At 45.8% G+C, this 23,761-nt stretch overlaps 1 protein-coding gene across 1 annotated transcript in view; it reads left to right on the top strand.

Annotated features, from left to right (window-relative positions):
• med24 (mediator complex subunit 24) overlaps positions 1-8,957 on the top strand; it is a 44,149-nt gene extending 35,192 nt beyond the window's left edge. The window contains exons 22-25 of the mRNA XM_056297335.1: positions 1,464-1,563; positions 4,384-4,464; positions 7,520-7,668; positions 8,710-8,957. Coding sequence (XP_056153310.1) covers positions 1,464-1,563; positions 4,384-4,464; positions 7,520-7,668; positions 8,710-8,826 — 447 coding nt within the window. The 3' untranslated portion in view covers positions 8,827-8,957. The remainder of the gene's footprint in view (positions 1-1,463; positions 1,564-4,383; positions 4,465-7,519; positions 7,669-8,709) is intronic.
• Positions 8,958-23,761: the final 14,804 nt, after the last annotated feature.

Here is a 23,761-nt window from a genome sequence, read left to right as displayed (position 1 = left end):
CTCTCCTTCAATGCTCACCAATGATGGAAAGCCGACCCCAGATTCACTCATGGTTTGGAGCCAGCCCTGTCTGCTCGGCCTTTTGCGTCACTCTATTTTCATTCTTTCAGATGCTGTGTCAGCTGCTTTGTATCTTTTCAGCTGTAATGAGCAGGAACGGCTCTGCAATTTCAAGGGATCTGCCCTCACATGCAGTGCTAATGATTGCAGCCATTGACTGACAGGATCAGATATACCAGAGGCTCGACTGCCAGAACATTCAGAAAACAAGAAGAAATGCAGGGCATCCGGGTAGTGGTCTGTTCCGTTGCCTACCAACACGGGGATCTCTGGTTCAAATCCCCATGTTACCACCGGCTTGGTCGGGCGTCCCTACAGACTCAATGGGCCATCTGCAGGGGGGAAACCAGATGTGGGTGTGTGTCCTGGTCGCTGCACTTGCTCCTCCTCTGGTCGGTCGGGGCTCCTGTTCGAGAAGGAGGGGGAACTGGGGGGAATAGCGTGATCCCCCCCACGCACTACGTCCCCCTGGCGAAACTCCCCACTGTCAGGTGAAAAGAAGCGGCTGGTGACTCCACATGTATGGGAGGAGGCGTGGGGTAGTCTGCAGCCCTCCCCGGATCGGCAGAGGGGGTGGAGCAGCGAGCTCAGAAGAGTGGGGTAATTGGTCGGATACGATTGGGGAGAAAAAGGGTAAAAAAATCCACAAAAAAAAAAGAAGAAAAGAAATGCAGGCAGAAATCAGCATCCCTGCAGACATTTACGCAGCCTAACAATGGCCCCTTAATTATGACTGAGTTGGTTCGTTACTGCATAAATGTTTGCCATTTCAGGGTGGGGGTGGGGGGGGTCCTACTCAGTATGCCTTTTAAATATTGAGGTGCCCTTAAGTAAGGCACAACGCACCCACCTCCCCCTGGAGCTGTCTATTGGCTAACAGTGTAAAGACTGGTTTTACTGGGGCAGCGCCAAGGTTTGAACATACACAAGGACCGACAACACACAATAACAACATACAATAACAACACAACTACCATCACTGATATACACAAGGGCCGACAACACACAATAACAACACAACAACCTTCTCTTATATACACAAGGACCGACAACACACAATAACAACACAACTACCTTCTCTTATATACACAAGGACCGACAACACACAATAACAACACAACAACCTTCTCTTATATACACAAGGACCGACAACACACAATAACAACACAACAACCTTCTCTTATATACACAAGGACCGACAACACACAATAACAACACAACAACCTTCTCTTATATACACAAGGACCGACAACACACAATAACAACACAACAACCTTCTCTTATATTCACAAGGACCGACAACACTTGTTCCGATAAGTGTGTCTCTTCAAGGGGTTTTTATCAATATCGTTCACGAGGCATTGTGGGTATCGTAGTGGTAATCGGACCGGGGTTTTCCGCAGGACTACAGCAGCCTCTTCCCCCTGGATGACACACAGCCCTCCAAACTGATGCGCCTGCTCAGCTCCAATGAGGACGAGCCGGTGACCCTCTCTAGTCCAGGTAAGTCCACAAACCCCTGTTCTCTGACCAGCAGTTATGTAACGAGGGGTTATGAGGAAGCTGGTTCATCTCCGTAAGGGAAAACAGCAGACTCAAAAATAAAACCAGTGCAAACATCGTGGTCCGGTAGCCATCTTTATTCCGTACAGTATGTTTCATACGGGCAGCACGGTGGTGCAGTGGTTGGTGCGGTCGCCTCACAGCAAGAAGGTCCTGGGTTCGAGCCCCGGGGTAGTCCAACCTTGGGGGTCGTCCCAGGTCATCCTGTGTGGAGTTTGCATGTTCTCCCCGTGTCTGCGTGGGTTTCCTCCGGGTGCTCCGGTTTCCACCCACAGTCCAAAGACAGGTAGGTCAGGTGACTCGGCCATACTAAATTGTCCCTAGGTGTGAATTTGTGTGTGTGTGTGTGTGTGTGTGTGTGGGCCTTGTGTGACGGCCTGACCGGGGTGTCTCCCCGCCTGCCGCCCAATGACTGCTGGGATAGGCTCCAGCATCCCCATGACCCTGAGATCAGGATAAGCGGTTCAGATGATGGATGAATGGATGGATGTTTTGTGCATACATCTGAGTCACATGACCACCCACTGATTTGATCAGTCAGTTGTGTGTGTTTGTGTGTTTGTGTGTGTGTTGAGAGAGAATTTGACTCCTTTGAGTGTCTGTTAAGCTAACTGTGCTTCATGCTCTCTGGACTCAAAAGGAATTTCCTGGAGTTTTAAGTCCAAGTGTGTCTTCTAGCGTCGCTCCACCAGCAAGCTGTTTCTTGCTGCAGGCCCTCAGTCAAATGTAGGAGAGTGAACTCAGATAAGCTGAGACAAGCTCTCATTACCTCTTTATCTTTTCTGTGTTCAGGCTCAAACTTGTGAACTGTGTTGCCGCTCTGCTTTTGCCGCTTCGGTATTTAACAGCAGGAGTGTATCTTTTGCATTGAATAGTAGAAGCTCGTTCTCGTCCATCAGAGCAAGGGTCTGTCTGTGGGGCATTTTCTTTTATATTGCACGAATCCGGATTCAAGCCTCCCTTTCATGGCTAATTCTGCCACCTTTCACTCTCTGTCCACTATGTCACTTTTTTCTACTTGAGCAATCGGGGTCATTCTGACTTAGAGAAGGGAGAATTTCCCAGGCCATCTCAGTGTCAGAATGGGTTGCGTTACTTGGGGGGGGGGGTGGGAAACTGTCGCCAGCCCGTTTGCTTTTACGCAAATGGTGTGATATTAATAGAACGACCAAGACGGTCATTATGACCGCTTGGGGTTTTCAAAGTTTAATAACTTTGTGAAGAAAAAAAAAGATACAGGCCTGCCGCTGCCTGAATGCTCCTAAAACTGCATATGTTTGCATTAAAATGAGTTTTAGATCAATTGCATATAAAAAAAAAATTATAAGATCTACCTAAAACGACCATGAGCGGTCAAAATGGCCGCTCATAATTTGCGCGTGATGGTGCGCGTCATGTCAGTATTTATGAGGTGTGTTGGTCGCGTCCTTTCCTTCGACAGGTTCGTTGCTCTGTCCTAGAAACACACTAGCGTCGTCCTCCAGTGCAGAGAAATAGTCTAAACTTGATGTTTGATTATTGCCAACATGTCTGGTTACAGATGCACCATGACTACCACCGAGGCGTCGCAGTGTTTACAGGCGTTGGGCGGCGGCCATTTTAAATTGGTGGAAAAATAGTATTAAAGTTGTTCAAATTTTAATTTTGGTGTCAGTCTTTTCTTAACAGACATACTAACATGTGCAGTGCATTAATATCTCAACTGGCTATTTATCTTGACACAATATAGCGTTTAAAAACCGGCGGTCATTTTGACCGCCCGTGGTCGTTTCAGGTAGGAGTGAGATCCCGGTCGTGTCAGCGTTAAAACGAGGGCACTTAGCTAAAAGAGAAAGTAAGGGGTTTGAGAGAGGAGGACGGGACGGCTAATGACTCTTGTTACAGCCTCCATTTTTCATTTGCATTGAAAAAGACGTGCGTTGGCGTGAAAGGACTTGGTAGTAGCACTCTGAAATCTGCGACGTTCAGACGCGCTCTCTCGAAATTCCCTCATGTCACTGAATCCAGTTGTGCCGCCTCAATTCAGCGCAAAAAGCAAACCTCTCATTTCGAAACTGGCCTCCCTCCAAGGGTACGCCGGAGCTTTGGGTTGAGGGTAACTTGGTTTAGCTACGGGGGGGCATCAACCAGGAGCGAGTCTGAAAGTGAAATCTTTTAGTTTTTCCTTAATGACTGATGTTTATGCTTTTTAGTCATTTGAAACTCTTTTTTTTAAAAAACAGAATTGAGAAGTAAAGTCAGAAGAATCCACACAGTTTCATAAAAGGGGAAGGAGGTGCACAGAAAACATGAGAAATTTAAAACCCTTGGTTTTGCTTTGTTTCTTTTTTTTTTAACTGAAACCACCTCTAACAGGGTTTGTGTCATTTGAGAAAATCTAAACACATCAGTTGCCTGGAAAGCAAAAGATAATGGAATGGATCTTACACAGAAAGTTTTTTTTTAAGAACAAAGAATGAGAAAGAGGAAGGAAGCCTGTGGGACTTGCATAAGATTTGGTCATCCAAACACTTTCTGAAGAAACCTACTTAACTTCTACTTATTTACCCAATTTTTCTACACTCCAGTGACTAAGCACATCTTTTTTTGTCAGTTATTTCCATTGGAAGAATTTGCTCACAGTATAGTGATGACATCCCAGTTTACTGGGCTGTGTGACAGATTTATGTTTTGATTCCTGGTTAATGACTCCCTCATTAACTATTAAGAGCAGCTGAAGTTTATCATTGTACAACGCCTCTCTTTTGTGCCTCCCTGCAGGGGACCGGTCGATGAGCAGCTCCCTGTCGGCCTCCCAACTTCACACCGTCAACATGAGGGACCCGCTCAACCGCGTGCTGGGTGAGAATTCCTGCCGTCATTCTCCTCGTTCCTGGCCCAGTTCTTACTTGGCTGGTAACAGGTATGACTCAGGCAGTTACTCTGACAACGCCGACAGACAGCTGTTGAGTCTACTCGAGGAGCTTCTGGCCGACTTTGGCACAAAGAATCCGTGTTTATTTTTCTTTTCATAAAATGTAGCGTAGTAGGCTGAGACTTAGTTGTGGATAGGGGTAATTTACGGGAAGTTGCAATATGTAATTTCTAACTGGGCGCTGACCTCTTTGATTCAGCGATGTGAATAATGACAATAAATCAAAATGCACATGGCAAAACATTTCAAATAGACAGGTAGCACATTTACAGCACCTTCTCCGACATCTGCCGTTTTTGAACGCAGTTCCAACATCGATTGCTGACAACTGTGAGTGCAAAAGAAAGGTTGACCTCTCCATAAGGAATTGTAAATAAAAACGCATCAGTCCGGGTGACGTGGTGGTCTATTCCATTGCCTACCAACACGGGGTCGCCGGTTCCAATCCCCGTGTCGCCTCCGGCTTGGTCGGGCGTCCCTACAGACACGACTGGCCGTGTCTGCGGGTGGGAAGCCGGATGTGGGTGTGTGTCCTGGTCGCTGCACTAGCACCTCCTCTGGTCGGTCGGGGCGCCTGTTTGGAGGGGAGGGGGAACTGGGGGGAATAGCGTGATCCTCCCACGTGCTAAATCTCCCTGGTGAAACTCCTCACTGTCAGGTGAAAAGAGGCAGTTGGCAACATCACATGTATTGGGGGAGGCATGTGGTAGCCAGCAGCCCTCCCTGGATCAGCAGAGGGGGTGGAGCAGCAACCGGGATACAATCCGGGAGACAAAGGGGGAAAAATCCACAAAAAAAAAATATTGAGTTTAACTGAATGTTTTCCATTTTATATGAAAACAGTTTTCCTTGCTTAACATTTGTAAACTTGATTACCATTTAAATCTGACCAAACTCCAAACAAAACATCTAAACAAAGGGTAATAACCAAGTGGGACTCATTTGCTTATGACAGATGCTACCTTTAATATTTATTACAATGTACTAGTAGAATTGGGCATCCGGGTAGCGTAGCAGTCTATTCCGTTGCCTACCAACACAGGGATTGACGGTTCGAATCCCTGTGTTACCTCCGGCCTTGGTGGGGGTCCTAAAGACACAAATGGGTAGCGATTGTACAGAAAACGGCTTGTGTTCTGTTATTACAGGTCTCTGAAATTGAGATTTGACTAGAAATGTAAAGCGCTTTGAGTGGCTGTTGCGGCTAGAAAAGCGCTATATAAAATGCAACTTGATTGATTGATTGATTGATTACTACCTCTTTTGTAGTTTTACCATGAGAAAAAATAGCTATCATCAGCATACATTAAGATCTAAGCTAAATAACTGTATCATCAGCATACATTAAGATCTAAGCTAAATAACTGTATCATCAGCATACATTAAGATCTAAGCTAAATAACTATCATCAGCATACATTAAGATCTAAGCTAAATAACTGTATCATCAGCATACATTAAGATCTAAGCTAAATAACTGTATCATCAGCATACATTAAGATCTACGCTCAACTACTTGATTTTTAGTTACTTGCAGGATTTCATGATAAGATGTGTCATATTGCAGTTTTATTTCAGTGGCCACACTGAAGGAAGGGGCCTTAACGAACCGTAGCTCGGGTCCACATCAGTTACAACAAGCCTCCTTTTTAGTTCAGAGTAAAGATGTGTTTGTTACAGTCCTGACTACACCCATCCTACCCGAAGAGCAGCGTTAGCAGCCGTTCATTTCTCCGTGTTTAACTTTCTTCAGTCTGTCTCTCACTTACTGCTCCTCCAGACTGCACTGGTGTTAAGCAGAACACACACCTACACGCACACACACACACATTGAGTTGTCATTTTGTGTTTTGTCTAAACAGCGAAAAGCTGCAGTGAGTCAAGCGTTTGAGAGATGATGAAGGGGGTGACTAAGTATTTTCTCTGTCTTCATTTGTCTGTCTTCATTTGTCAGGTCACACTGATGAACATCATTGATTTAATTGATTTTTCAATCAAATGAGTGAATTACTTTAGTTTTACGTCGTTTGACTCCCCCCCCCCCCCCCCATTGCTCATCGGATATGTGAAAGTGTGCCATTTTAAGATGCCGTTTCGATCTCTTAAATTCTGAACACTGCTTCACTGCTTGACCATTCGCTTTCATAAATTGTGCGACACTGGTCAATTAGCAGACCTGGGACCTCATTTATCAGTCGTTACTATGGGCAAAATTGTTCATTCACACCCGTGGGATTTTTTTTTTTTAGCCCTGAATTTCGTCTCAGAGACCAGTGTAGAACCTGGGAAACCCCTGAATTTAGACACCGATTGGCTAACACTGATGTCTTTGCAGGCCTGGGTGATTGCTTATTGCAAGAGGTAGACAATAGATGTTAGGAGGAGGGAATTACAAATAACCATCATGCTTTGCTGCTGACCGTCAGACAATGTTGAGGGCTAAAAATTTCATGGGTGTGTAAGAACAAATTTGCGCATAGTAACGACTGATACGTGAAGCCCCTGGACTTGTAACAACAGCCTGTAGATGGTGCAGAACTTGCAAAAACAGCTATTTCACGACCGTTTTGTGTAATTTTTGCCTATCTGATATTCAGTGAGTTAGAGAAAAAATATTTGACACCAAAATGAGAGATCAGCCTTGTGGTAAATGAAACAGCTGTTCTCACTAAACGAGTTAAAGCATTAACATTATCAGGATGCCTTTAATTCTAAAATGGACATAAAATGATCTTTTTTTTTGGTTCAATCTTTAGCAACGTCCAAGCAAGCAGCTTTTTCTTTCCCGTACGAGTTGAGTGGTGTTTTCAGCTGAAACCACTGTCATGTCTTCTCGACCAAAATATGTATTTAAGTCGTTCACACCCAACCCTTGACATGGAGTAATTGGCCGAACGCTTCTGTGGAATGACACAGCAGTGACGTGGGACGTCTTCAGACTCCATAACCTGAACTGTCTTCATTTTTTTCAACCCACCCTCAGCCAACCTCTTCCTCCTCATCTCCTCCATCCTGGGCTCTAAGATGGCAGGTCCCCACACACAGTTTGTCCACAGTTTCATGGAGGAATGCGTGGAGTGTCTGGAGCAAGGGAGCCGCGGAAGCATCCTGCAGTTCATGCCCTTCACCATGGTGAGTGGGAGGAGGAGGAAGGGAAGGGAGTAGCAGGACAGGTGAAGATAAGAACAGGAGAGAGAGATGGGGAGAGGATGGGCCGTTTGCTCCATAATGAAGTCCTTCCTCATGAGTCATCAGTTATGTGAAATGAGTGTGGATTTTTCTTCTCTTTTTTTCCCCTCTCTTGTCTTTCTGGAACGTTTCAGTCTTTGCTGCGTGTGTCTTTAGAAAGGCCCAGGTCGTCCATCTTAAGCACCGTCACAGTTTACTGATTTAAGACTTGGAAGGGGTCAAACATTAGTATGTGAAAGAGGAAAGGAACGCAGCAAAGAGCATTGGTGAGATTTGAAAGAAACTGTAGTTTGAGAACATGGCGCACAGTCACACCTTTTAAGTACAAATAAACGAGTACTTGGTCCATGCATGACAACCACATGGGACAACGGTGACAAAAATAACAGCATGGCGGCAACTAAAACACTTGACGCCAACAGTCGCTATGATGGCTGCAGGGTTGCTGGAGAACATGATGAACAGCACCCCTGATTACACCAGCAGAGGTTAAAGAAAGCTTCTCTGGGGCGTCCGGGTAGCGTAGCGGTCTATTCGTTGTCTGCCAACATGGGGATCGCCGGCCTGAATCCCCGTGTTACCTCCGGCTTGGTCGGGCATCCCTACAGACACAATTGGCCGTGGTTGTGTATCCTGGTCGCTGCACTAGCGCCTCCTCTGGTTGGTTGGGGCGTCTGTTAAGGGAGGGGGAACTGGGGGGAATAGTGTGATCCACCCATGTGCTACGTCCCCCTGGTGAAACGCCTCACTGTCGGGTGAAAAGAAGCGGCTGGCGACTCCACATGTATGGGAGGAGGCATGTGGTAGTCTGCAGCCCTCGCCGGATCGGCAGAGGGGGTGGAGCAGCAACCGGGACGGCTCGGGAGAGTGGGGTAATTGACCAGATACAGTCGCAAGTCGCCTCTAGAGTATTCATGCATGAGAATATTAAAATCTCCCCGTGCTGCTTGACATCTTCGCCCGTCTTTGTCCCAAAACATCCAGGTCTCGGAGTTGGTGAAGCTTCCTGTTCTGGCCAAGCCGAAGGTGGTCCTGGCCATCACAGACCTCACCCTGCCCCTGGGCAGAAGGGTCGCCGCCAAAGCCATCGCCGCCTTATAGATGGACCTGATGGCTGCAAGCTCAGCTCCTCTCCCAGTACCACAGCAAACCTGTGATTTTGATTTTTTTTTTTTTGGATATACAGTGGCTTGCAAAAGTATTCATACCCCTTGAACTTTTCCACATTTTGTCACGTTTCGACCACAAACATAAATATATTTTGTTGGAATTTTATGTGAAAGACCAACACAAAGTGGCACACAATTGTGAAGTACAAAGAAAATTATACATGATTTAAAAAATTTTTACAAATAAAAAGCTGAAAAGTGCGGTGTGCAAAAGTATTCAGCCCCCTCTGAGTCAATACTTTGTGGAACCGCCCTTTTGCTGCAGTTATAGCTGCAAGTCTTTTGGGGTATGTCTCTACCAGCTTTGCACATCTAGAGACTGAAATTTTGGCCCATTCTTCTTCGCAAAACAGCTCAAGCTCAGTCAGATTAGATGGAGAGCGTTTGTGAACGGCAATTTTCAGATCTTGCCACAGATTCTCAATGGGATTTAGGTCTGGACTTTGACTGGGCCATTCTAACACATGAATATGTTTTGTTTTAAACCCGTCCATTGTAGCCCTGGCTTTATGTTTAGGGTCGTTGTCCTGCTGGAGGGTGAACCTCCACCCCAGTCTCAAGTCTTTTGCAGACTCCAACAGGTTTTCTTCCAAGATTGCCCTGTATTTGGCTCCATCCATCTTCCCATCATCTCTGACCATCTTCCCTGTCCCTGCTGAAGAGAAGCACCCCCAGAGCATGATGCTGCCACCACCATGTTTGACAGTGGGGATGATGGTGTGTTCAGAGTGATGTGCAGTGTTAGTTTTCCGCCACACATAGCGTTTTGCATTTAGGCCAAAAAGTTAAATTTTGGTCTCATCTGACCAGAGCACCTTCTTCCACATGTTTGCTGTGTCCCCCACATGGCTTCTGGCAAACTGCAAACGGGACTTCGTATGGTTTTCTTTTAACAATGGCTTTCTTCTTGCCACTCTTCCATAAAGGCCAGATTTGTGCAGTGCACAACCAATAGTCCTGTGGACAGATTCCCCCACCTGAGCTGTGGATCTCTGCAGTTCGTCCAGAGTCACCATGGGCCTCTTGGCTGCATCTCTGATCAGTGCTCTCCTTGTTCGGCCTGTAAGTTTAGGTGGACGGCCGTGTCTTGGTAGGTTTGCAGTTGTGCCATACTCTTTCCATTCCCGGATGATGGATTGAACAGTGCTCCGTGAGACGTTCAAAGCTTGGGAAATCTTTTTATAGCCTAACCCTGCTTTAAACTTCCCCACAACTTTATCCCTGACCTGTCTGGTGTGTTCCTTGGACTTCATGATGCTGTTTACTCCCCACTATTCTCTTAACAAACCTCTGAGGCCGGTACAAAACAGCTGTATTTGTACTGAGATTAGATTACACACAGGTTGACTCTATTTAATCATTAGGTCAACATTCGATCATTCAGCAATCATCAGGCAACTTCTGAAGGCAATTGGTTGCACTCAGAGAAAAGGGGCTGAATACTTTTGCATGCCGCACTTTTCAGTTTTTTATTTGTAAAAAATTTTTTTTTAAATCATGTATAATTTTCTTTGTACTTTACAATTGTGTGTCACTTTGTGTTGGTCTTTCACATAAAATTCCAATAAAATATATTTATGTTTGTGGTCGTAACGTGACAAAACGTGGAAAAGTTCAGGGGGTATGAATACTTTTGCAAGCCACTGTACTTTATTGACCCCATAGGGAAGTTACTCTGCATTTAACCCATCCTAGCTGTGTAGCTAGGAGCAGTGGGCAGCACCCGGGGACCAACTCCAGTTCTTCTTGCCATGCCTCGGTCAGGGGCACAGACAGGAGTATTAACCCTGACATGCACGTCTTTTTGATGGTGGGGGAAACCGGACAAAACCCACGGCAGACACAGTGAGAACATGATAACTCTACACAGAGGGCGACCTGGGATGACCCCCCCCAAGGTTGGACAACCCCGGGGTTCAAACCTGGGGCCTTCTTTCTGTGAGGCGACGACACTAACCACTGGGCCACCAGTGGCACCAGTGTCTCAATGGTGGAAGAGGGGGAGGAAAGGTTAGAAAGTGGAGCAAATGTACATTTGCATCAGATGAACTTGTCTTCTTCGCCAAAAACATCAGGAGATGAGTGACTGGTTGGAGTGTCCATTTGAAGGGATGCTCTCAATTTGGGGGGGGGGCCTCGTTTATGACCATTGTATCTGTGAAAAGCGATTTATTTCTTTGGGTTTTTTTTATTAATATTTGATTAAAATGAATAGACCTTCTTTTTTAAATAAACTGTCCTTGAAGATCATGTAAACGCTGTGCCTTTGAGTTGTTTTCTCACTGAAATTGACAAAATTGCAAGGCAGACTTGACGTTCTTCAAAGATGGCCGCGGTTTGCTTAATTGCTTCATCCCTCAACAGGAACAGGCGTGCCACCTCAAGTCACTGGCGCTGCTCGTTGCGTGATCAAACCATGCCGAGCTCGTGCTGTGTATGTTGTGAGTTCTGCATGAGAGCAACAAACAGCCACTATGACGGCAGTCCCGCTCCTATCGCCTGATTTGTCCCATGGTGTAGTCACATGACCAAACAAGGGACTTTGCAGGACACCCCCCATATGACCATTCTGCCCCCAGTCACCCGCCACTTGACCCACAGCCTCCAGGAAAGCGTCTGTCTGGCAACGAGTCGAAAACAAGTGATGAAAGAACCTTTTCTTTTTTTCACTTTTGGTTGCACTTCTTCATTACAAGCTAGGAAATGCATGCGTTTAGGGAGACAATTTGGTGCTACTTTTGTCTAATATTGACCCTCGCCTCATGTCAGCTGTATATGGTCGTATCCAGTTATTCCATGCTGGACAAACGAGGACATGTGACGGGCCCATCGTATACCGGCCTAAGTAATGGCTGATGACTCCGGCTGCATAATCAATTACAGATTTCATTTCTATCAGTTTTCAACACATCTGTATGAACGTGCTCGCTTTTCCCTCTCAAATGATGTGAAACTTTTTTCTTTCTTTTTTTTCAATATTTGGCAATTTTTGTCTAAATTTGGCATTTCCATTCAGTGTTTTTTTTGGGGTTTCCCCCCCCCCCTCCGTTTGCAACTTCCAGCCTTGCGTGAAAACAGGCAAGCCGGAAGCGTATCGTGCACAGGTTTGACGTGTCTGCGGACAAATGTGCGTGAACACAACAGCGGTCGGAACTGCTCATCTGTGGCAAAGTTCACCCAGCCGGAAGTGCAACGTCAGCAGATTTATACACCACCACCACCACCACCACCACCCCACCCCCCCATTGAGAAACACACATGTCACGTTTGCGCAAAAGCGTTGAGATTTCATCCAGGAATGATGTTGCTCATTGCAACTGGTGGCTGAAATCCAACCTCGTATTTCGGTTTTTGAAAAGGCCCCCAAACTTGATTTTGCTTTTTCAGGAATCGGGAATCGGGAACACTTTGTAGCGTCTGCCCCCAGCCCACGGCAGTGCAACACAAAGACAAAAACACATGCTATCCAAAAACTTCAAGAACACACATATTAACCGTCCAAGGGAACGAACGCCGGCCAGGGTGACTGTCGGAACAGCCGGTCCGCACGGGCTAGCAGTTAGCTTAGCCTGCCCCGCTTCCGCTTCCTGTCGGACCGCCCTCGGTGTTTCCTCTTGGGGCGCAGCTCCAGGCAAGGCCGTGGTCCCCGGGCCCACAGGACGCAGCAGGCCAGGCTCCCCCAGCCGATCCAGCGCCAGCTCTCCCAGCCATCAAACCAAGACACAAACTTAGACGTGGACAAAGACGCTGCATGGACGGTACCGGGTGAGGCCGCCCCAAATGTGAATCCGCGGCCGCCATCTTCCCACGCCGCTACTGGGTGAGGCCGCCCCAAATGTGAATCCGCGGCCGCCATCTTCCCACACCGCTACTGGGTGAGGCCGCCCCAAATGTGAATCCGCGGCCGCCATCTTCCCACACCGCTACTGGGTGAGGCCGCCCCAAATGTGAATCCGCGGCCGCCATCTTCCCACACCGCTATTGGGTGAGGCCGCCCCAAATATGAATCCGCGGCCGCCATCTTCCCACACCGCTACTGGGTGAGGCCGCCCCAAATATGAATCCGCGGCCGCCATCTTCCCACACCGGAAGCGGATTTAATTGTTTTTAAATCGTTTTTAAACAATGTATCTGTAATGTAAAACATTGCACAGTTTTCTAGTCAGGAAAATACTTTTATTTGAAATACAGAGCGGGCCGATACGCAGTCACGTGGTAACGTCAAAAACAAAAACAAAAAATAATTATTTCTGTAGCATTGCTTTTCACTAGCCCCACAATTGTGTACAGGAGAAAGAGCGGTAGTTTGAACAGTGTGTCGTGGTTTTATTCCTCCAGTAACACGATGAAGTTTAGCTGCTTTTAAAGTTGACGAGCTTTGAGATGTCTTACACATCCAGGTCAAGGCTGAACAGTAAAAGGACATTTTGATAAAAAAAAAAAAAATTTTTAAATATGTTTTTACCTAAAAAGAAACAAAAAACAATCTCTATCGTGCGTTGACCTCTACAGTATACGCAGCTGGTGAGTGATGGGAGTCATCTTGTAGAACGCTTCCGGCATTTGTCATTGAAAGTAGCGGACAGAAACATTGGTACTATTAAAACAGTAATCCTCAGAAGTTTAACAAATGGGACGTTGAGCACTGGTATCCACAGTTGATTCCGTAATAAATAGACAAAATATATAAATAAATAAAGAAAAATAAATAGCCTCTTAGTATATGTATAAATAGATGCCATGATTAAAAAAAATGGCAAAACAGAGCACGTTCTTGACATAAGCCAAGAAAACAAAAACAAAAAAAACCCAACAACAAACTAGTGTGTAAATGTTGGTCAGCTGTCAGTAAGCTCCGGGTTCCTCGGGGAGAAGCTCCGCAGGCTGCGGACCATGTCCTGCCCAAAGGCCTGGAGCTGAACCAGCGTCAGATGAGCCGCCACCTGAACTTCGTAAACTCCGGCCATACGGAGGTCCAAGGGCGGAGTGACGGGAAGAGGCATGGTATCTGCTTCGATCATTTTCAACATCTGCGGGAAGATGGGGGGGGGGGGACGGCGTCATTCAAATATACTTTGAGAAGTGAGTTTTTTAACTTTACTTCCTTTTTTGTGTGCACTAGTCCATCTGTGCAGGTGTTTTAGGCCCCGAACCGGCCTTTTTGGGGCCCTAAGCAGAATTTGATCCCAAACATTCTGGAAAACCTGAACATTCATAGAGTTGTTTTCCAGCCGTGGAAAGCACTTGGAAAACGCTAAAATTCATTGTGTCATGTATGTCTAAGCAAAAGTCGTGGAAATTGTCCTGGAAAGACTGGAAACCTTGTCTTTTACTGATGTGATTGCACGTGACCACGAGGCCCCAAGCGGCCACGCAGTTCAGCTGAATCTTGGGCCTACCGTACTACAGGTGACTGTCCTACCTTGTGAATCTGAATGATGATGTCTCGGACGTCGGCCAGCAGTTCGCTCACTCTCTCCTGTCTTTCCAGACGCGGCAAGATAGCCTTCAGTAAAGCCCGATGCAGCTGAAGCCCCTCAGACATTCGTCTCAAGGTGGTCTCCTAACAAGGCAGAACATCAACGCAGAAGGAGAATGAGAACATAAGCCTTGCATGCGCTCTTTCTGTAACATCCACTTCCCCCGGGTTGCTACTTACCAAAGGAAAGTTCTCTGACAAGACTTTGAGCACGGGAGCCGGGGGGATGCCGATGTTGAGGGCCATAACCACAAGCTTCCCATTTTCTGCTGAGTTGAGTTGCAAAGTCTGTTTCAAAGATAACACAGACGTTAACTATGAAGACGGATAAACGGTCCACACAAGCAGCAGCTAGAGTCAATTTGGACACCTGGCCAAATGCCAGGCCACAACAAGCTGCAAGGATGTGCGCAATGATACAAACGTGTAAGACTGCTTTTCTAATGGTTTTGTGTTATTACCGGCCTGTTGGCAGTTTTGCATTCACCTGAAAGATGTTCAGTTTCGGTTCATGCTAACTGATCTCAGTCAAGCTATGAGCTCATTAGGTTTCAAGAGCTCTGTCATGAATGTGTGACTGGTTGTGTAGTACCACTACTTGTGTGAGTGTCAGGATGTATAAATGCAACAAATGTCCTAAAGGAGGGCAATAAAGAGTCTATATCTGTCTGGAGTTGTCTTGTCTAGTCTAGACTTGTCTGGTCTGGTCTGGTCTGAACTTGTCATGTCTGTTTTTATCTTGTCTTGACTTGTTTTGTCTCGTCTGGTCTTGTCTTGTCTTGTCTGGTCTTGTCTTGTCTTGTCTGGTGCTGTCTGGACTTGTCATGTCTGGTCTCATTTCATCTCGTCTTTTCTGGTCTCATCTGGTTTTGTCTGGTCTGGACCTGTCGTGTCTGGTCTCATCTCATGTCGTCTTTTCTGGTCTGGTTTTGCCTGGTCTCCAGTCCAGCCCAGTCTAGCCTAGTCTGCTGACATCATGTGAGAGCAACACCAGTCATAGTGAATTGGTTATTGTGCATTTCAAATCTGAAAGCTCAAACTGCTTTACAGAGGTAAGAGTGAACAGTGTTATAAAACAGTGATATAGTCCCATCCAGCACTGAGGCGACTGCTTGGCTCACACAGAGTTCTGTCCAAGGACTCTGCTATTATTACTTGGTGTAATCAAATCTTTGCTTCCTATTTAATAATTGCAAATGCAGTTTAATTTAAGGATCGTAATACCATGTTTAAGAATCCAGCTGAGGTTCCTCATATTGAACTGGTAATCTAAAGCAGTGGTTCTCAACCTTTTTGGGGTCCTGGACCCCCCCCCCCTGCGTATTTTTGATCTACCCTGAGGACCCCTCCACCTGATCTTGGGGGAGGGGGGTTGCAATTTGATAGAACAGTAGAGACTGCATTTTAAATTGCATTATAGCATTTATTCACTCTTTGGGGCAAAAATAAGAGCTTTCAGTTGTAACTTAGATATAGTTAACAAAACAGAATTCTTATGCAGTAACTTTCAGATATATGTAACAACACAGAATATGTATTCAGTAACTTTCAGATATATGTAACAAAACAGAATATGTATTCAGTAAATAATCCTATTTCTATAAATGTCATAGGATCTTTTTTTTAAAGAGATTTTATTTTCACGGACCCCTTGCAACTACACCGCGGACCCCTAGTGGTCCGCGGACCCCCGGTTGAGAAACACTGGTTTAGGTAGATAAAGGCCTCAGTCACATTTGAGTAAAATAATCCTATTTCTATAAATGTCATAGGATCTTTTTTTTAAAAGACGTTTTATTTTCACGGACCCCTTACAATTACACCGCGGACCACTAGGGGTCCGCGGACCCCCGGTTGAGAAACACTGGTCTAAAGTATAACTGGTATTTTTTTTAAATGCTCCCTCACATATTTCAGTGCTCATTTGGTGAGACGTTGTAGGTCATAAATTGTCGTTATCGTTAATTTAGACAATGTCGTGTCTCACGACAAGAAGTTATCCTGATACGGTGCCATCGAAAGACGATATTAAATGACTGCCCGGCCCCCCATACAGGTCTATGACTACAGTTTACAAGGGGTTGTGGGTTTCAGGTGCCCCCCCCACCCCGCCCCAGACTCCCGGAATTCGTTTCATTTGGCAAATCGAGCTCTGCGCATGCGCACCCCAGCAGGCTCCCGCCGCTCTACTTTACGCGGTCGGAGGAATCCCTCGGGTCTCACCTCGATGTCGATGCAGGACTTGTGCGCCTCGGGCATGGCGAGCAGCACCCTCTGGACCAGACTCTGGCTCCTCTCCGCGACCGCGGAGAACTCGGGATCCTCCACGCGGAGCGCGCTCCCCGGTCGAGGAGCGCCGTGCACCGGAGCAGCCATGCAAAAGGGAACGACGAAAGCTGCAGGACAGAAGAGACGCCGTCAGAACGGTTCCGTCGGCACAGAACACGACCAGCGACGCCGAACAAAGCTCCTTTCGCCTCCTCTTCCTCCCTCCTCTCTCTCTCTCTCTCTCTGTCTCCCCTCCTCTCGCTCCCCTGTGCAGGCGTGCAACTGAATGCAGAGCTGGGCTCGGCACCCCCCCCCCACCACCACCACCACCACTCCCCCGAGGCCCAAACAGCTGCACAAAGCTCCTTAGAGTCCCACTGGGAACAATTCGGGTAACACCAAACGAGTCAAAGGAGCCGGACCGGTTACGCGCAGTTGCGCTTTGGACAGCCAGTGGTTGCTAACGTGTCAGGTTCTGCTCTTTCAAAAGAAAGCAAAAACCAGTAAATATCCAACGTGGTGTATCCGAACTGGCCACCAGGTCGTACATCTCTCTCGAGCCCTAACGTGCCAATTTTGAAAATATGAATGGACCTTCCTTGATATAGCTCAGCTTGGCCTATCGTTTGCCTCCATCTATAAATATGACGCCTAATTGCAGCACATTTCCGCGTGTTCGTTTCAGCTCCCGAGCCATTTTTACGCACCGGGGGGTTAGAAAAAGAAAAACGAAACGGAACACCCGGGAAACCCTAAACCTCTATTTTTTACCTGCTGTATTTCGAGACGGGACTAGCTCCGGGTCTCTAACGGAGAGAAGTGGTCCGCGCTGCGCTCCAGCGCCGCTGTGACTGGCGCACGCCGGAGCGCGGCTTTTACGCGTGGCGCCACTTCGGGCGTTTTACGCGCAAGTATTTCCTCAGTACTCACCAATCAGAGCCTGCATTGCGGTGAGACTGTGTGCGTTTTAACTCTCGGCTTTCGGCGAACCGGATCCATGTGTAATTGGGTAAACGTTATGGTATATATAGGCCCTTTACCGATCCCTAGAAGTCAGCCATTCTGGGGTTTCCCAGTTATTATTCATGCGCTTCAATCTGAGCGTCATGAATGAGCGACTCTTTTTTGGGGGGGGGCGGAAAAACTTTGAGAAAGTTTTCAGAATTCGTCGGATGGTTCATCCGAGTTTCATGAGTCAAGGGGGGGGGGTTAATTCCGGCTGCCTGCCCCTCTGATATCGCGGTTTGCGTTGGGATGAGCGCATCTTTCGACCGGATTATGAATTGTTACGCAAGGACATATTTGCATATGCTGTCAGGGTAAGATGATGGGAGAAGAGTTTCTATTTGAGCAATTTGAATTTAGTACCTGGCTTGCTCCAGCATCACGCGCGCGCGCGCGCACACACCAATCAGTTAGTTGGGTTTTTTTTATCATAACATTGTTAAATGAGCACGTGCTGCTCATTAGAGCCAATGTCTGTGTCCACCTTTACTAACAGACTGGCCCTGTTTTCATAAAAGAGAGCCCCCCCCAACCCCCCCCCAAATAAAAAGCAAACGCAGCACTTGGCAGAAGGCAGAAGACTCGTCGGTTTAAGCCCACGAGGTGTTAATTGTCTGAGCCGCGGTGTGTTTGAGGTGCACATGGTGGCTCTGCTATTCTGCGGGTAAATAGAGGTTCAGAATTAAAGACGACGTCGGGGTTGCTTCTGTCAAGTCATGCTGAAAGCGAAAATGGAATTTCTGTCACACGTGGTCTGTGCTTAAGGACGGCGTTGCTTAATTACTCCCAAGTTGGGAATGAGCGGACGGGGGCGGAGGGGGGGGGCATTTCCCAAGAATTTCAAAATAGAAGTTGAAACGCTGTGATCAGTCATAGTTGAATGACGGAGCTATATGGTCATGGGGGGAGGAGGAGGGGGGGGACCATTTCATATCCAGCCTCGTTCACCTGACCCGTCGCGTGTGTTTCGTGGTGCACAGACGTATTTCTGAGTCTCCTCGTCGTCGCCACATCATTTTTTCTTTTTTTTCTTTTTTTTTGGGGGGGGGTGTGCATATTAGGGAGGAAAATATCAGGTCTCTGGTTTTTAAATGGAATGTAACGTCACGGCCAGGTTGGTCAGTGACGTCATGGCCATGCCTCAGTCAGCTGCATCAAGGTCTACATGCAGTTTATTCTCTAATGCTTTATATTGTTAGTATATCAATACTCCATCCATCCATCCATCTATCTATCTATCTATCTATCTATCTATCTATCTATCTATCTATCTATCTATCTATCTATCTATCTATCTATCTATCTATCTATCTATCTATCCATCCATCCATCCATCCATCCATCCATCCATCCATCCATCCATCCATCTATCTATCTATCTATCTGTCTGTGTGTGTGTCTGTGTGTGTGTCTGTCATGGTGTGTGTAGGCGGCATAACAGGCAGCCTTTGGGAGGGGTGGGCGGGAATTCTTTAATTATTACAGAATGGTGGAGACTGTTGTTTGTCCAACGTGTCTCTTGTTTTTGGCTTTGCAGCCAAGCTCTCCTTGGCCAACACGGTGCGCGCGGAGCATGAACTGACCGGGGGGGGGGGGGGGGGCCTTCACGAGAACTCTTGTCACTTTGTTTACTGGGGCGACATCGCCATCTAGTGGCCTTCTCGCTGATTTCGCCACACAAACGATTTAACCGCACAAATCACCGTCACCGGTGGTTCTCAGATCGAGTCCCGGTATCTGACTCCAGTTGCGGACCAGCAGCCACAGCCTGGCGCAAACCCCCCCCCCCAAAAAAAACTGGGCAGATAATACTCTTAGCACACTAAATCTAGCGTTACTAAACATCAGGTCTTTGGCAGGAAAAACATTTTTTGGGGGGGGGGTTCTCCCCTTTTCTCCCCAATGTATCCGGGCAGTTACCCCCCTCGAGGGGGGGGGGGGTGTTACATGCAGCGAACAACGAACAACGACAAAACTAAGTGGCTTTCTGAAAGGATTTACATCTCGCTGCACCGGCGTCTTTACAGGTCTCCACAAAACCGACCCAACAGCTGCAGCTGAGTCACAACGCTGCTGCTCGAGTCCTGACTAAGACCAGGAAAGTGGACCACTTCAGTCCGGGTCCGAGGTCGCTACACTGGCTTCCTGTGCGTCACAGAACGGATTTTAAAACTCTGCTCTTGGTTTATAAAGCACTGAATGGTTCAGCCCCCCCCCCCCCCACATTTCTGGTCTTCTGCTGCACTAGGAACCACCCAGACCGCTCAGATCCTCCGGCACAGGCCTGCTCTCTGTCCCAGGAGTCCAAACCAAACACGGAGAGGCAGCTTTCGGGTTTTTATGCGCCACAAATCTGGAACAAAGTCCCAGGAAACTGCAGGTCTGCTGCGACTCAGTTCTGTTAAATCAAGGCTGGAGACGTCCTGTTTACCTTTGTAAATAAAGCCTGGAGCTGCTGGTCATCATCTTACACTGCACTTAACTTTTACTCCCTTCATTTGTTCTTAAATGTCTTTTTATTTATGTGGCTTAATGCATCTCGTGTTGTATGTGAAGCACTTTGAATTGCCCTGATGCTGAAATGTGCTACATTTGTCTTGCCTTACTAAAACCACCACCTCTGGTTTCCTATCCTCCCAGGAAGTTCACTACGTTCCCCTGCGGTGATTAGACGGCTGAACTGCCTGACACAACAGGTCAGTGTGGTGAACTACCTGGCAGAATAGAAAACCAGCAGCACTGAGGGCCCCCCCGAGGACCTGCTTGAGAACCCCTGGTTCATTTGAGTTCACGTGACCAGGTCACCTTTGTGAATGAGGTGTCAACAGGCTTTCCTATTCATGCTTCTTGCAGTGTCTCCCCTCGCTCCTTGCTGCGTGGTCTGGTTCCACGATCTGGATCCCCTGTTCCTTAACATCCGTCTCGGTGCACAGTCCCGCTGGTCTCCGGCTGCAGACGGGGTCAGTCTGAAGTCGCCTCGCCACAGCTGCGTCGACAGGATATGACGTGAACGCAGAAGCCAATGCAAACTGAGCAGGTAAAAACGGGTTGCAAAACGGTAGAGGCTAGTCCCCATCGATGCAGAGAACGGAAATGGAGTAGAGAACGGTCAACTGAGCATGCGCGAAATGCCTCTACCACGCCTCCGCACGCCCCGCTTAGCATCCAGACGCTGGGATTCTAGGAAGACCCGCCCCTACTCTGCGTCTGATTGGCTAACTTTAACCCTAACCCTAACCTACCCAAACAACGGAGGCAACGAGTACTTGCGCATGCTCAGTTGACCGTTCTCTGCATCGATGGGAACTAGCCTCTACCGTTGTAAAACAGCCCGTCTGTGAACGTGTTTTAAATGAGTGGTTGTATAGATGACAGTGGTGCGGTGACAGGGCTGAGGGATCACAGGGCTGATCCCCGCCAAAATGCAGCTACGCAAACAACTGTGAGCAACTCTTAACGCGGCGCCAACATGGATCAAAATCCACCTCAGCAAGTTTAGAAGAGCGTAAGAGAACAAGTGTCAAAAGTGAAAAGAGGCAACAATGTATCACTATAGCGAACTAAGGGGGCAGCCCGGGCACCACCGCAGCCGGGACGCGAACCCGTGTCTCCCGCGGCGGGAGACACGGGTTCGCGTCCCGGCTGCGGCTCTTCCTGTGGTTGCCCCCCGAACTCGCTCCGTTATTGTGGATGTTGTTATTATTATTGTTATTATTGCTGTTACACATAATTAAAAGGAATTATTTTACACCCTTATGCATTTTTACATTGGACTGAATCCGGTTTGATCTGGAGTCCTATATCTGGACATGAAATGTATGTCACATTTTGGATTTCCATTCAGGGACATCTTGAATATTCTCTCCCCCCCCCCGCCCACAGAAAGCTCGTAATTCATACCCCGCTGACGCCAACCAGCCCGACACAGATGCAGCTGTAAAGAAAGGTGCATGAAAGCGCTATAAAATCAGAACTTTCGTGAAATCCGGGCAACTTTTTCTGTTATTGGCAACTTCAAGATGTGCACATGAATAACATGACGGCTCACAGACAGTTGAGTCAGTTCATCTGGACACAACGTTTATTGACAGACACGTTTCATCATCGTCTAAGTGACCTATTCAGTCTCAGCTGACTGGAGGCATCCCCACCCTTATATACAATGCAGTGTCATAATGACATAATAATAAGTGTCACCCTCATAAACAATACAGTGGTATAATTGTATAATAATAACAGTGCCACCCTTAGGTCTGTGAATGTTCTCATTCATCCAGGCCACGATTATCCAAAGGAACTGAATCGAGTGCAACTGGATTTGGTATATATGTAAGAGTGTCACCCTTATAAACAATTCAGTGGTATAGTTACATAATAATAACAACAGTGTCACCCTTATAAACAATGCAGTGGTATAATTACATAATAATAACAGTGTCACCCTTATAAACAATGCAGTGGTATAATTACATAATAATAATAACTGTCACCCTTATAAACAATTCAGTGGTATAATTACATAATAATAACAACAGTGTCACCCTTATAAACAATGCAGTGGTATAATTACATAATAACAGTGTCACCCTTATAAACAATGCAGTGGTATAATTACATAATAACAGCAGTGTCACCCTTATAAACAATACAGTGGTATAATGACATAATAATAACAACAGTGTCACCCTTATAAACAATACAGTGGTATAATTACATAATAATAACAACAGTGTCACCCTTATAAACAATACAGTGGTATAATTACATAATAACAACAGTGTCACCCTTATAAACAAGACAGTGGTATAATTACATAATAATAACAAGTGTCGCCCTTATAAACAATTCAGTGGTATAATTACATAATAATAACAGTGTCACCCTTATAAACAAGACAGTGGCATAATTACATAATACTAACAACAGTGTCACCCTTATAAACAATACAGTGGTATAATTACATTATAGTAACAACAGTGTCACCCTTATAAACAATACAGTGGTATAATTACATAATAACAACAGTGTCACCCTTATAAACAATACAGTGGTATAATTACATAATAATAACAGTGTCACCCTTATAAACAATACAGTGGCATAATTACATAATAATAACAGTGTCACCCTTATAAACAATACAGTGGTATAATTACATAATAGTAACAACAGTGTCACCCTTATAAACAATACAGTGGTATAATTACATAATAGTAACAACAGTGTCACCCTTATAAACAATACAGTGGTATAATTACATAATAATAACAAGTGTCACCCTTATAAACAATACAGTGGTATAATTACATAATAATAACAACAGTGTCACCCGTATAAACAAGTCAGTGGTATATTTACATAATAATAACAACAGTGTCACCCTTATAAACAATACAGTGGTATAATTACATAATAATAACAACAGTGTCACCCCTATAAACAATAGTGGTATAATTACATAATAATAACAAGTGTCACCCTTATAAACAATACAGTGGTATAATTACATAATAACAACAGTGTCACCCTTATAAACAATACAGTGGTATAATTACAACAGTGTCACCCTTATAAACAATACAGTGGCATAATTACATAATAATAACAAGTGTCGCCCTTATAAACAATACAGTGGTATAATTACATAATAATAACAGTGTCACCCCTATAAACAATAGTGGTATAATTACATAATAATAACAACAGTGTCACCCTTATAAACAATACAGTGGTATAATTACATAATAACAACAGTGTCACCCTTATAAACAATACAGTGGTATAATTACAGAATAATAACAGCAGTGTCACCCTTATAAACAAGACAGTGGTATAATTACATAATAACAACAGTGTCACCCTTATAAACAATACAGTGGTATAATTGCATAATAACAACAGTGTCACCCTTATAAACAATACAGTGGTATAATTACATAATAATAACAAGTGTCACCCTTATAAACAATACAGACGTATAATTACATAATAACAACAGCAGTGTCACCCTTATAAACAATACAGTGGTAGAATTACATAATAATAACTACTGTCACCCTTATAAACAATAGTGGCATAATTACATAATAACAACAGTGCCACCCTTATAAACAAT

Source organism: Lampris incognitus, chromosome 17 (genome assembly GCF_029633865.1).
Source record: "Lampris incognitus isolate fLamInc1 chromosome 17, fLamInc1.hap2, whole genome shotgun sequence".
NCBI lineage: Eukaryota > Metazoa > Chordata > Actinopteri > Lampriformes > Lampridae > Lampris > Lampris incognitus.
This window is presented reverse-complemented; position numbering and strand designations above follow the sequence as displayed.